This window comes from Leptopilina heterotoma, unplaced genomic scaffold (genome assembly GCF_015476425.1).
Source record: "Leptopilina heterotoma isolate Lh14 unplaced genomic scaffold, ASM1547642v1 Lhet_123, whole genome shotgun sequence".
NCBI lineage: Eukaryota > Metazoa > Arthropoda > Insecta > Hymenoptera > Figitidae > Leptopilina > Leptopilina heterotoma.
This window is the reverse complement of record NW_025110842.1, coordinates 526,067-541,356: the sequence shown is the minus strand read 5'-3', so window position 1 is coordinate 541,356 and position 15,290 is coordinate 526,067. Positions and strand designations below refer to the sequence as shown.

Here is a 15,290-nt window from a genome sequence, read left to right as displayed (position 1 = left end):
AATTTAATTTACACAATTTTTATTTTCCATTTTTTTTTCAATTTTCAATTTTTTTTCCATTTTTTTTCCATTTTTCTTTAATTTAAATGTTTTTTTTGTCTCGAACTGTTTTCAAATTCGAATTTTATTTTTAATTCAATAAAATTGAAAATAAAATTTATTCGAAATTGTCATTGTTGTTATAAATTTTTTTTTAAATCATCTGTAAAAAATTCAATTTTCAAAATTTTTGTTAAATTTATTTAATTTTTCCCGATTTTTAAATTACTTTTTTAATAAATTTTAATAAAGTTCTGGAAAAAAATTCAATTACTTGAAAAAATTATTTATTCAGATATTTATTAACTTATTTATACTTCAATAATTTAAAAAAGAATAGAAAAACGGAAAAAATAATTGAAAAAATTGAAAAAATTATTGGATATATAGAAAAAATTGCAAAAATAATTGAAAATATAATTGAAAAAATTGTTGAAAAAATTGTTGAATATTTAGAAAAAATTGCAAAAATAATTAATAAAATAATTGAAAAAGTAATTGAAAATATAATTGAAAAAATTGAAAAAAAATTGAAAAAAGGAAAAAATAATTGAAAAAATTGAAAAAAGAATATAAAAAAGGAAAAAATAATTGAATAAATTTGAAAAAATTGAAAAAGGAAAATAAAATTGAATAAATTTGAAAAAATTGAAGAAAGGCAAAAATAATTGAAAATACAATTGAAAAAATTGAAAAAAGGAAAAAATAATTGAAAAAATTTGAAAAAATTGAAAAAATAATTGAAAATATAGAAAAATTAATTGATAAAATTATTGAAAAAATAATTGAAAATATAATTGAAAAAATTGTAAAAAGAATTGAAAAAAGAAAAAAATAATTGAAAAAATTGAAAAAAGAATTGAAAAAAGGAAAAAATAAAAATAATAAAAAAAATAGTAAAAAATAATTTTTTTTTGCATGAAAGGAGGAGAATTAATAAATTTTCTTTTCGTTTCGTTTTTTTGTTAAAATTGTTGATATATATTTTCTTCATTTTCGTAATATGGAAGCCCCTTTATGTTTATATAATAATCTGTAACGCATAAATATTCTATTCAACTTGTTTTTTTTTTTATAGTAATATAACATCTAAAGATTGATATTTTTTGTATTCCTCTGTTCACAATACTATTATCTCAAACACATACAATTATTTTAGTTTTTAAAATTGGAAGACATTCAAGAGTTTTCAAAACACATTCGAAAATCCTTGTTTTCAAAAAATTTCTCTCAAAAACAATGATTTTTTATTTTTTATACACACAACTTTTTTTTCACCTTTTTTTAATAATTAATCTCATCTGGTCAACAGTTTTTTATTTTTTTTTTGTATATATATTTTTACTTATATATATTTGTAATACAATAGTTTTCTTTTTGATAAAAAAAAAAACAGACAAAAATTCTTGTTACTTTGTAAAAGAAATTTTTTTTCACTAATTATTTTTCATTTCCAGAAATTATTTTTTATTTTTCCAAAGAAAAAAAGAGAATTTTAGTTTTCTTTTAAATAGAAATTTCTTTTTTTGTAAATTATTTTCCATTTGAATTTTTTCTTTTCAAAGAAAAATGAAAAAATATTTTTCTTTGAAATTGAAAAAACAATTTGTAAATTTGTAAATTATTTTTTTCTTTTTCAAAGAAAAATTAAAGAATATTTTTTTTTGGAAAAGAAAATAATTCGTATCTGTAAATTATTTTTATTTGTCATTTATTTCAATTTTTTTTGCTTTTTTTTGTTTCGAAAAGAAAACAATAATTTTTTAAATTCTAAATTGAAAAGTAGAAAATTGAAATTTTTTTTATTCTTTGGAAAATTTTTTGATTTTTCGGAAAATTTTCTCGTTGTCAAATTATTCTTTATTTTTGTATATATAAAAAGCGTTGACGAAAGAAAATTTTTGTGCAAATTTCATTCATTTTTTTTTCTTTCTTTTTTTCCGTAAAATTAGTTTGAAAACGAAAAATAGTTTTTTTTAACGTTTTATATCGTAAACGGTATAATATATTAGGTTTATTATAATTATATATATATTTTTTTTTTTGGAAGACATCATTTGGAAGACGCACTTTACAATTAATATGTTAACATAAATGCAAAAGGCTCCGTTGAATTTTTTTACTATTAAAAAAATTTTTTTTTTCGAAAAAGAAATTTTATTGCAAATAAAAAAATAAAAAAAATTTCGAAAAAAAAAAAAAAAATGTCGAATTTCGTTTTTGAAAAATTTTTCGAAAATTATTTTTAAATCGGAGCACTTTTGCACTTTAGAATTATTATTAATATTAAGAATAATATTATTATTATTAACATTAATAATAATAACAATAATAATATTAATATTAAGAATAATTAAATTAAATAATTATTAATATTAATATTATTATATTTTATTATTATTATTATTATTTTTTTTTTTTTATTATAATTATCATAATTATAATTATGGCTACAAGCTAATTTTTTAGCTTTTTATACTTCTACATTTTGTTATTGTCTTTATTTTGCAAAGACTTTTCTCATTTTTGTTTTTTTTTGTTCTGGAAGACATTCGTTTCGACTATAATTATTATTCGTACTTAATTGTACATTTTTTCCTTTTTTTCTCTCTCTTTTTTTTTACTCATTCTTATTTATTTTTATTTATTTTTATTTATAATATTTATACACGTCAAATATCGCTTCGTGGAAAAAAAAAGTTTCCAAACTCTCAAATTTTTGTAATACAAAAAAAATTATTGTCTCGTTTTTTTTAATATTAGAATTTTTTTTTTTTTTTTTTTTTGAGGGAAAAAATTTGTATTTTGGAAAAATATTTTTCCTTAAAGCGATGTTTTGAAAAAAAAAAGTTATTTTTCTTTTCTAATTTCAATTTTTTATAAAATTTTCAGAATCTACTTGCGATAAAACTTGTATAGAAGTTTTTCTTTTTTTCTTTTGTAAATATTAATTTTTTTTTTGGTATTTAATTACTAATTGTCTAAACAATGGAAGACATTGATTCTTAAAATTATTTTCTTTCTTTCTTTCTTTCTCTTTTTTGGCATTCTCTAGGGACAAACATTTTTTGGGAAATAAATTAATTTATAAATTTCTTAATTAATAAATTTTTTAATTAACAAATTTAGCAATTAATAAATTCCCTAGTTAATAAAATCTCTAGTTAATAAATTTATTAATTAAGTAATTTTCAAGTTGATAAATTTATTAATTAAGAAATTTCTTAGTTACTAAATTTCCTAGTTAATAAATTAATTGATTTATAAATTTTCTAATTAATAAATTAAAAAAAAAAAAAAAAAAAAAAAATTTTTTTTAGTAGTTAGTAAATTTCTGAGTTAATAAATTACTGAGTGAATAAATTTATTAATGAATAAATTAATAAAAATTAAAAATAAATAAATAAATTAATAAAGTAATAAAAAATTGTGCGATAAAAAAAAAAAAAAAATTTTTTTTTTAGTAGTTAGTAAATTTCTGAGTTAATAAATTACTGAGTGAATAAATTTATTAATGAATAAATTAATAAAAATTAAAAATAAATAAATAAATTAATAACGTATTAAAAAATGTGCGATAAAAAAAAAAAAAAAAAAAAAATTTTTTTCGCTTTTTTAAAACGGAAGACCAATTTCAAAAGCCTCAATTAACGCACTACCCGAATCGTAAACGCCAATAACGCCAAAGAGAACGCCCAAGAATATAACGAAACAATCGTAGGCCGCCGCGCTCATGTCCATTGAATTTCGCTTGAGTTTCAAATGAAAATAACAGGGCCAAATAAATGAGAGCATGGTGCCAGTGAATGAGCCAATGAAACCCATGAGAATGCCAAAGTGCGGTATAAAAACGGCCATGAAAATTGTGAATAAAATCACGCCAACGCGCCAGGCGAGACCCCAGACTTTCAATTCACGATCCACCGTCCAAATTGTGGGGAATATTGTTTTTGGTCGGCCGCGGAAAAATGCCCTCTCAAGTAATTCACAGGCTGCGTAATATGGGAGTGGATAGGAGAGAACTGCCTTCACGACGAGGCAAGTGTTCACCAGGCCCTTGAATCCAGTTGAATGGAGATTATTTGTTATCTCCTGTTGTGTGTCGTCCTGAAAATTACAAAGAAAAGGATAAATTTTTAATTAATATTCTTTTTTGGTTATTATATCATTTTTTTCGTCTTAACCCTTTCATTAAAAAAAAAAAAAAAAAAAAAAAAAAAAATTACAAAGAATTGAAATTTTGTACATTTTTCTTCTTTTTTATTAGAATTTATAAGCTTCATTATTTTTGGGCTCTTTTTAAAACACTTTGCCTATTGTATTGTCTTAAACTTTAAATTAAAGAAAAAGAAAAAAAATTTTTTGAAAAATCGATATTTTCAAAATTTGACATTTTTTTTCCCTATTTTATGGCATTTAGTTTAATTATTTTTGGGCTCTTCGAAAACACTTTACTTATTAATTAATCTTCAACCTTTGGTAAAAATTCGAAAATTATCAAAAATTCAAAAAACCGAATTTCTTAAAATTTAAAATTTTTCCTTCTTTTTTATGGCATTTAACTTCAATATTTTTGGGCTCTTCAGAAATACTTTACTTAATTAAAATTCTCCACCCTTTGGTAAAAAATCAAAAATTTTGAAAAAATATCAAAAATTCGAAAAACCGAATTTTCTAAAATTCAACATTTTTTCTACTTTTTTATGGCATTAAGCTTCAATATTTTCGGGCTATTGAAAAATACTTTACTTCTTAATTAATTTCCACTCTTTGATAAAAAATCAAAAATTATCGAAAATATTCAAAAATTCAAAAAACCGAATTTCTTAAAATTCAACATTTTTTCTTTTTTTTCATGGCATTTAGCTTCAATATTTTTGGGCTCTTGAAAAATACTTTACTTATTTAAAAATCTCCGCACCCTTTGGTATAAAATCAAAAATTGTCATAAATTATAAAAAATTTGAAAAACCGAATTTCTTAAAATTCAAAATTTTTTCTTCTTTTTTATGTCATTTAGCTTCATTATTTGTCTTAACCGGTTTGATTAAAAAAAAAAAAATTTATGAAAAATCGACATTTCTTAAATTTGACAAAAAAAATTTACAAAAAATCGAAATTTTTAAAATTTGACAAACAAAATTTTTCGAAAAATCGAAATTTTTAAAATTTGATTTTTGTTAATCTTTTTTATGGCATTCAGCTTCATTATTTTTGAGCTGTTCAAAAACATTTTACAAATTTTTTTGTCTTAATCCTTTGTTAAAAAAAAACAAAAAAAATTTTTTTCGAAAAATCGAAATTTTCAAAATTTGATATTTTTTTTCTTTTTTATGGTATTTAGCTTCATTATTTTTGGGCTCTTCAAAAACACTTTACAAAACCTTTTTGTCTTAACCCGTTCATTAAAAAAAAAAAAAAAATCGAAATTTTTAAAATTTGACATTTTTTCATCTTTTTTATGCCATTTAGCTTCATTATTTTTGGGCTCTTCAAAAACTTTTTACAAATCTTTTTGTCTTAACCCTTTGATTAAAAAAAACGAAAAAAAAAGAATTTTCAAAAAATCTAAATCAAAATTTGATATTTTTTCTTCTTTTTTATGGCATTTAGCTTAATTATTTTTGGGTTTTTCTAAAATACTTTTACTCGTTTTAAGGGATTTAGTTTAAAATGTTGATAAAATTAAAAAAAAAATTTTAATTTTGTTAATTTCTTCTATATTTTAATGTTGATAAAGTTTAAAAAAAAATTTAATGTCATAACAAAATTTAAATAGAAATTCTTTGAAAAATTTGATTGCTTTTGAATTTTTGTTCGAAAATCCTTTTGTTTTATTTATACATTAATTTTTTTTTAAATAATCTATTATTTAATTATTTAGAAAAAATATTAATTTTCAGATTTTAACAGAAAAAGAATTTAAATATTGAAGTTGAAAATAATTTTTTTTAGTTTTTTAATAAAATAAAACTCTTGCTTTTAAGGGTCTACAATAAATTTTTATTTTAAAAAATTTCGATAAAATTTTGTTAATTTTAATTTTTTTTTGTAAATTTTGTTAATTTTAATTTTTTTTTATAAATTTTGTAAATTTTAATTTTTTTCAAGATAATTTTAATTTTTTATTATAAATTTTGTTAATTTTGATTTTTTTTAAGGTTAATTTAAATTTTTTATTATAAGTTTTGTTAATTTGAATTTTTTTTATATAAATTTTGTTAATTTTAATTTTTTTTAAAGTTAACTTTAATTTTTTATTATAAATTTTGTTAATTTTAATTTTTTTTTTATAAATTGTGTTAATTTCAATTTTTTTTAAAGTTAATTTTAATTTTTTTGTTAATTTTAATTTTTAATTTTTTTTTTTTTTTTTTTTTTTATTATAAATTTTGTTAATTTTAATTTTTTTCAAGTTAATTTTAATTTTTTATTATAAGTTTTGTTAATTTTAATTTTTTTAATAAATTTTGTTAATTTTCATTTATTTTAAAGTTAATTTTAATTTTTTATTATAAATTTTGTTAATTTTAATTTTTTTTTTATAAATTTTGTTAATTTTGAGTAATTTTTTTGTTGATTTTAATTTTTTATTATAAATTTTGTTAATTTTAATTTTTTTTTTATAAATTTTGTTAATTTTGAGTAATTTTTTTGTTGATTTTAATTTTTTATTATAAATTTTGTTAATTTTAATTTTTTTTAATAAATTTTGTTAATTTTAATTTTATTTAAATTTTATTAATTTTAATTTTTTTTTTTAAATTTTAATAATAATTACGTTAGGCCCGTTAAGGAAGAGGGAGGTGAGGGGGAGGGGGGGGGTTGGTCAGCTATTTCTTTCAAGTCCAATAGAAAAAAAAAATTGCCGCTACTCACCTGAAAAGTCATAAAGCAAATCCAACCGAAAAGCGATTTAAAAGCAGCCGCCGCAATGTGACTCCAATTTAACATCCATTCAAATTTCGAACGATCAATAAGATTTCCCTCGAGTGTCGGGAGAAATATTTGCGATGTATAACTGAATACAATGACGCCCAATGATATTGGAAATTTCTTCATGTCAATGCTCCATCTCACTTTGGACCAGCCCCAATCGCCAATTTCCAGTAGGCAATAGCCAAGTATTATTGCATTGATAAAAAGATGTGCAATCGTGCACCAAAAACTCAACACCGAAACGTGATGCAGTGACTTTAAAAAGCCGAGGGGAATTAAAAATATGCCAATTAACATCATCCAACTTCTTTTGTCCAATGCGCCGTCCTCGAATGTTCCCACCATTAAATCACCGCAGACAACGACATAGAGAATGCATGTCATTAGTAATTCAATAATTTGCGCGACATTTACTGCCCTTGCACCGAAACGTGGTCCAAAGCATTCCTTTGCAATTGATACGTAGGAGTCGCGTACTCGAACACGTTGTCCGGTTGTTGTGTCCAATTCGTAGAGGCATTCGACTAGAATTTTACCTGAAAGGATTTTTTTTAAGTTTTTATTATTTTTGGGCTCTTTAAAAACACTTTACAAATATTTTCGTCTTAACCCTTTCATTAAAAAAAAAAAAAAAAAAAAAAAATCAAAGTTTTGTAAATTTGACATTTTTTCTTCTTTTTTGTGACATTTAGCTTCATTATTTTTGGGCTCTTTAAAAACACTTTACCCATTTTATTATCTTAACCCTTTGATTAAAAAAACAAAAAAAAATTTCGAGAAAAATCGAAATTTTCAAAATTTGACATTTTTTCTTCTTTTATAGGGCATTTAGCTTCATTATTTTTGGGCTCTTTAAAAACACTTTATTCATTTCTTTATTTTAACTCTTTCATTAAAAAAAAACAAAAAAAAAATTTTCGAAATTCGAAATTTTTAAAATTTTACATTTTATTTTCTTTTTTATGGCATTTAGTTTTATTATTTTTGGGTTCTTCATAAACACTTTACCCATTCTATTGTCTTAACCCTTTGATTAAGAAAAAAAAAAAATTTTTTTAAAAATCGAAATTTTAAAATTTGACATTTATTTCTTTATTGTGGCATTTAGCTTTATTATTTTTGAGCTCTTCAAAAACACTTGACTCATTTTTTTATTTTAACCCTTTGATTAAAAAAACAAAAAAAAAATTTACGAAAAATCAAAGTTTTTAAAATTTGACATTTTTTTCTACTTTTTTATGGCATTTAGCTTCATTATTTTTGGGCTTTTCAAAAACACCTTACAATTTTTTTTGTCTTAACCCTTTCATTAAAAAAAAAAAAAAAAAAAAAATTCGAAAAATTCGAAAAATCGAACATTAATTCAATTATTTAAAAAAAGATTGATAAAATTCATTGTAAGAATTCCATTATTTTCATAAATTATAAAATTTTTCTGAGGATTTCAATTATTTATAATACAATTTAAATAGTAAATTTCTAGAAAAATGGAATTATTCTCTTAAATTTTTTGTAAGAATTTAATTACACTTCAAGAATATATTAAAATTCTTGGTTGAAATTCAAATATTTTCACAATCTACTTTTTTTAATAAAAGTTCTCGAAAGAATTCAATTATTTAAAAAAAATGCAATAAAATTCGATGCAGGAATTCAATTATTTTCATAAAAAAAAATTCTTTACATTATTTCAACTATTAAAAAAAAGAAATTTTGAAAAAATTCACTGCAAGAATTCAATTACTTTCATTAATTAAAAATTATAATTTAAACAATTAAAATCTTGAGAAATTTTTATTATTCATAAAAAGAATTAAATTCTTACGAAGATTTTTACAACGAATTTTTTAAATAATTGAATTCTGTTTGGAAATTTTATGAAAATAGTAGATATAGAAAATCATTGAATTGAGAAAAGTTTTTAAAAATAATTAAATTTTACAAAGAATTCTATTCAAATTTTTGAGAATAATTGAATGTCTATGTCTATGTCTATGTCTATTTTTTTTTTTTTTTTTTGAAAAATAATTGAATTTCTTCGAAGAATTTTGTTACTTTTGAAAATAATTGAATTTTTCTGATAAATGTTGTTATTTATAATAAAAATAATTGAATTTTGCAAAGAATTTTTATTTGTTTGAAAAATAATTGAATTTCTTCAAAGAATTTTGTTACTTTTAAAAATAATTGAATTCCTGATAAGAATTTTTATAAATTTTGAAAATAATTGAATTTTGCAAACAATTTAATATTAAAATGCCTCAAAATAATTGAATTTTCGGGTATTTAGGTAAATAATTGAATTCTTGGGAAGAATTTTATTAAAATTTAAAAAATTTATTCAATTACTTTAACAATTCACTGTAAAAAAATCTGGTGTAAAATAACACGAAACTTGTAATTTCACACATCAAAATTATAGGTTGTACGTAGTAAATTTATTTCGTTCCAAAAGTAGTTTTACTATTTTTAATAATTTTACATTATACGACTATGTAATTTAATAGTTTTGTGTAAATTTACTACGTCCGACGTAGGAAAATTTGATCACTATGTCCGACGTGGTATTTTTACATTGCGTGTATTTCTACACTTTGACGTAATATTACGTCGCACGATCTGTACAATTACATGGCGAATGTAATTTTCTTATTCCTTTAAGATTTTCAAAAAATTTTCAAGTTTTTATAAATAACTCTAAAAAAGTGTATATAATGTACATTTATAGAAAGTATATGCTAATTTATAAGTAAATAATAATAAAACAAAAAGTTTTGGGCAATATTTCATAAATACAAAAAGTTACGACTGAAAATATTATTTCAAAAAATATTTGCAGGTTATGTAGATTACAGTCGGCGTGTAAAAATACCACGTCGGACATAGTGACCAAACTTTCCAACGTCGGACATAGTAAATTTACAGCAGATTTTTTTACAGTGAAAATTTAATTAAAATTGTATTTAAAATAATTAATTTCTTTCGAACAATTTTATTAAAATAATTGAAAATAATTGAATTCCTGTGAAAAAGTCTAATATTTTTGTAAATAATTGATTTTTTTTTGAGGAATTGAAATTAAATTTTTAAGAATAATTCCATTTTTTGAGCAATTCCTGTAAAATTGTATTAAAAATAATTGAAATCCGACGATGAATTCAATTATTTATGAAAATAATTTAATGGTTGCTAAAAATTTTATTATTTATGAAAATAATTGAATTCTCGCTAACGATTTTATTAGAATTTTATAAAATAATTGAATTTGCAAGAAGAAATTTATTACTTTTAAAAATAATTGAATTCTTGTGATGAATATTGTTGTTTATGAAAATAATTGAATTTTACAAAGAATTTGATTAAAATGCCTCAAAATAATTGAATTTTCAGGAATAATTTTGTTTATTTATCTTTAATAATTGAATTCATTCGAAGAATTACTTATGTAAATAATTCAATTCTTGGGAAGAATTTTATTAAAATCTAAAAAAATAATTGAATTATTTCAAAAATTGTAATTAAAATTGTATTTAAAATAATTGATTTGTTTCGAACAATTTTATTAAAATAATTGAAAATAATTGAATTCCTGTGAAAAAGTCTAATATTTTTCTAAATAATTGAATTCTTCCAAAATATAAAAAAAAACATTTATTTAAATAATTGATTTTTTCGAGGAATTTAAATTGAATTTTTACGAATAATTACATTTTTTGAACAATTTCTGTAAAATTGCATTAAAAATAATTGAAATCCTGCAATGAATTTTATTATTTATGATGAAAATAATTGAATAGTTGCAAAGAATTTTTTTTAAAATTTTCAAAAATAATTGAATTCCTGAGAAGAATTTTATTATTCATGGAAATAATTGAATTCCTGAGAAGAATTTTATTATTTATAAAAATAATTGAATTCCTGAGAAGAATTTTACTATTTATGAAAATAATTGAATTTTGGATGAATTTTATCAAGTTTGTTTTAAAAATAATTTTTTTTTTTTATGAAAATTTTAGTTTTCAAGTTTATTAACTATTTAAATGCCAACGCACAATAGGTTTGTGAACGAGATGCATGAGATAGAAAAGAACACAAATATACATGTGTCCTTTTCTAACTCATGCATCTCGTTCGTGAACGACTTTCGCGAAGCAATTGTGGATTTACCTTAAAAGTCCATTCTTGTCAAGTACAGGTTACTGTCTATATGCTGTCCTTGAGGTATGTACACTTTTTTTGGAAAACCGCGTCATATCTATCACAATTGTTAGTTCATGACTAAAATGATAAACAAATGAAATAAATTGACCACGAACTAAAAACATGATAGAAATGCCACGGTTTTAAAAAATTTAAGCACAACCGGAAGGACAGCATATAAGCAGTTACCTGTATACTTCTAAGATACCTTTCTTCAGAGCGCGTTAAAAATAAGTTGGGATATTTTCAAGAGAATAATTTCTACCTGTGTAACAGCAAATGTGTGCGATACCAATCATGGCTGCAATCGCCCAATAACCACCGCGAAGTACGGCAAAGGGAAGTGAAACGATGAACATTCCCTGGAGAGAAGAGTTAATCGTAAGTACTTTTTATTTTCAAACCTACAGTTATATTTGTACGATTTTCACTATTTTAGTATTTTTACTATTTTTACTATTTCACTATTTTTACTATTTTTACTATTTTGACCATAGACAAAGATACTTTACCTAGATCCGACAAGGGCCTAGCGCCATGTGGACTGACCATAACCTTCCATTAGTAAGAAAAGGATAGACATATCTTCGTCCTTGTCTTACTAATGGAATGTTATGGTCTGTTCACATGAGGCCAGGATCCTTGCCGGCTACTATTTTTTTTTTAAATGGACTAATTAATTTTTGTACCTGTATGGCATTAGTGACATTATAGGCAGCCTGCCATTCGTTGATCTTCACCCCCGTACCACCAAACTCACCACCACCACCTTCGTCATAATCACTAAAACCCCCACTGCTGACACTTCCGGTTCTCATTTTATCACTAGAAGAAAGAGAACGACATTTTTTAAAATAGGCCTACGTAAAATAAAACTAAAGTAGAAACTAAAATAAAAACTAAAGTAGTAGAATAAAACAGCTGTTTTTACATGAGAGGGAAAAGGATAGAAATATCGTTTCTTTTTTTTCTAGAAAAGGAAAAAAGATACCCCTATCCTTTTCTCTCTCATGTAAAAATTACTATTTTTTTATTAATGAAACATACTATTTTTTTTATTAATGAAAGTTACTGATTCTCACCTGCTTCTTTGATAACTAAACGAGTCCTCAGCGATTCCTTGCTCGCCATAACCCTCTTGACCCTTCATTGTTGTCATTTCAGTATTTTCGCCTTCGTTAAATGATCGAAAATTACCGGAAGTGTCAGGACCGCCGCCGCCGCCGCCTCCTCCTCCACCAACGCCGCCAGCATTTCTAATCATTTCCATACATGGACTATTTTCAGGCCATTTTGATTTTAATGTCTCCCATGCTACATTTAATGTTGCACTCAATGAGGGAATAAAGACTCCTCTAAAGTACGCCATTGTCTCTTATTTTCTCTTTAAATAATCTAAAAATAAAGGACAAAATTATTATTATCGACTTCTTGCCAGCGGGGAAAATTGTTTAAAAAAAAAAATTGTCATATTATTCGATTTTATTTGGATTTTAGAGGGAATTTAAAATTTCAACTGGATCAGCTGTTTTGGCTGTTCGCCGCCATTTTGTTTCTTGGAATTCTTAGAAGTGGGAACGGAAGTGACAATAAAGGCGCAAATTGAGATAAAATTCAAAAGCCATTCAAAATATTCTAATAAAAAATTATTATTATTAAACTACAAACAAGTTTACTAATAATAATTAATAGAAAATAATACGTAATTATTTTTAAATAATATAAAAATGTTAATTATTAGAAATTAACACTTAATAATCAAATAATACAAAAATAATATAATAATAATAATTAAAATAGTAAATTTTTATTAAATAATAATTATTATTAATTAAACCATTTATTAACTAAATTATTATTATTATTATTATTATTATTATTATTATTTTTATTATATGTATGGAGATTAAAAATATTATTCATTATAAAAATGATTTATTGAATAATAAATATTATCAATTAAAGAAGTCATTATCTAAATAATAAATTTTATAAATTAGAAAAATTATTAAATAAATAAAAATATTTTTAATTAATAAATACTTAAATTATTAATTAAGTAATAAATAATTTCAGTTAAATAATTATTATTATTTGTTAAAAATAAAAATTATGAATCAAATACTTATTATTATTATTTACACATAAATTGCATTCTTGCCAGCGGGAAAAATTATTTTAGAAAAATATCGACATTTAATTTCATTTTATTTGGAATTTAGAGGAATTATAAAATTTCAAGTGGATCAGCTGTTTTGGTTGTTCGTCGCCATTTTGTTTCTCGTAATTCTTAGAAGTGGGAACGGAAGTGACAGTAAAGGCGCGAATTAAGATAAAATTCAAAAGCAATTTAAAATATTCTAATAAAAAATTACTATTATTCAATGAGAAACGAGTTTACTAATAATAATTAATAGAAAATAATAACGAATTATTTTTAAATAATTTAAAAATGTTAATTACTAGACATTTAACACTTACTAATTAAATGAGAAGTAAATGTTATTAATAATTAAATAATAATAAAATAAAAATAAATAAAATAAAAAATAAAATAAAAATAAATAAAATAAACAGATAAAATAAAAATAAATAAAAATAAACAAATAAAATAAAAATAAATAAAATATAAAAAAAAAATAAAATAAAATAAACAAATAAAAATAAATAAAATAATAAAATAAAAATATTTTGAATCAATTAATAAACTAAGGATATTATTAATTAAGTAATAATTAGTTTTAGTTAAATAATTATTGTAAATTAAATAATTATTAGTTAAATTAAAATAATTATTATAAATTAAATAATTATTAGTTAAATTAAAATAATGATTAATAAACTGAAAAATAAACAGTTAAGAAATAGTTATTAATTAAATAGTAAATAAATAATTGTTTAAATAATAAAAAAATAATTATTAAATACTAGATATTTTGTTAATTAAATAAAAATATTGTTAATTACTAGCTAAATAATAATTAATTTCTAAACTTTTCTGTTTATTAATTATAAAAAATATAAAAAATTGTTGATAGAAAAAATAGAAAATTTGATAAATTTTTGTTTTAATTTTTAATTTTCTATTAAATCTTCGGAATATTGTTAAAAAAATATTTCCAAAGAAGAAAAAAATATTTGAATAAATAAAAAAATGGGATTTTATAAATAAAAAATGAAATTCAATAATCGTTTATAAAATGGCCTTCGCCTTTTAAGAAATAGTCCTTGAAATTTTATCACAAGAAAAATAATTACGAGTAGAGAAAAAAATCAATTTACCAATTTAAATGACGACAATGATGATTTTGTAATTGATGTTCCTTTTTTTTTGCTTGTAAATTTTCACTGGCTTTCTTCTTTCTTTCTTTTTTTTTAATATTTAGAATATTCTTTTTGATTGGAAAAAAAGGAGAGATGTTGAAAACTGAAAAAAGATGAGGCACTTGCGCGAATGAAAATTGAATAAAGATTTTGTTTTTTCCTTTTCTCGTGTCACACACACACAAAAGAAGAAAAGCTAGAGACAGAGAGAGACTAGCTAAAAGATTATTTATTATATTCTTAGGAAACACATATTACTTTCTAATTTCTAAAAAATATATGAATCGAAAATTTTTAATCGCGGCATTTACTAATTTTTTGTGGGGTTGGGTGGTGGTTACAGGGGTTGAGATCAGAATGGGCAGCATCCCTCGAGTGTAGCCGATCAATGCGTCAACCCTCCCCCTCCCGTTTTCGAAGCAAGTGGGAGCGAGAGGGAAAATCATTTTCTCTCAATCCCACTTTTTAGTCTTGCGCGGAATTTTCTTCTATTAAAAACGCATGCGCCGCTGGCATTTGAAAAATAGACAATTTTTTATTTTTCAAGCAAATAATAAAAATTGTAAATAAAATAAATATTTATTTTTCAATTAAATAAATAAAATAAATAATTTATTTTTTAATCAGATAATAAAAATAATAAATAATATAAATATTTATTTTTCAACTAAATAATAAAAAAAATAAATAATATAAATATTTATTTTTCAACTGAATAATAAAAATAATAAATAAAATAAATATTTATTTTTCTACCAAATAATAAAAATAATAAATAATATAAATAT

The 15,290-nt window shown here is 21.3% G+C and overlaps 1 protein-coding gene across 1 annotated transcript; it reads right to left on the bottom strand.

Moving 5' to 3' along the window:
* Positions 1-3,533: 3,533 nt before the first annotated feature.
* Positions 3,534-14,877, bottom strand: LOC122512636 (vesicular inhibitory amino acid transporter). The gene is made up of 6 exons (XM_043628581.1): positions 14,461-14,877; positions 12,261-12,573; positions 11,868-12,003; positions 11,444-11,540; positions 6,919-7,514; positions 3,534-4,146 (listed from the first exon to the last, which is right to left on the bottom strand). Exons 2-6 carry the CDS (start codon positions 12,545-12,547, stop codon positions 3,655-3,657), a joined length of 1,608 nt encoding a protein of 535 aa, XP_043484516.1. The 5' UTR covers positions 12,548-12,573; positions 14,461-14,877; the 3' UTR covers positions 3,534-3,654.
* Positions 14,878-15,290: the final 413 nt, after the last annotated feature.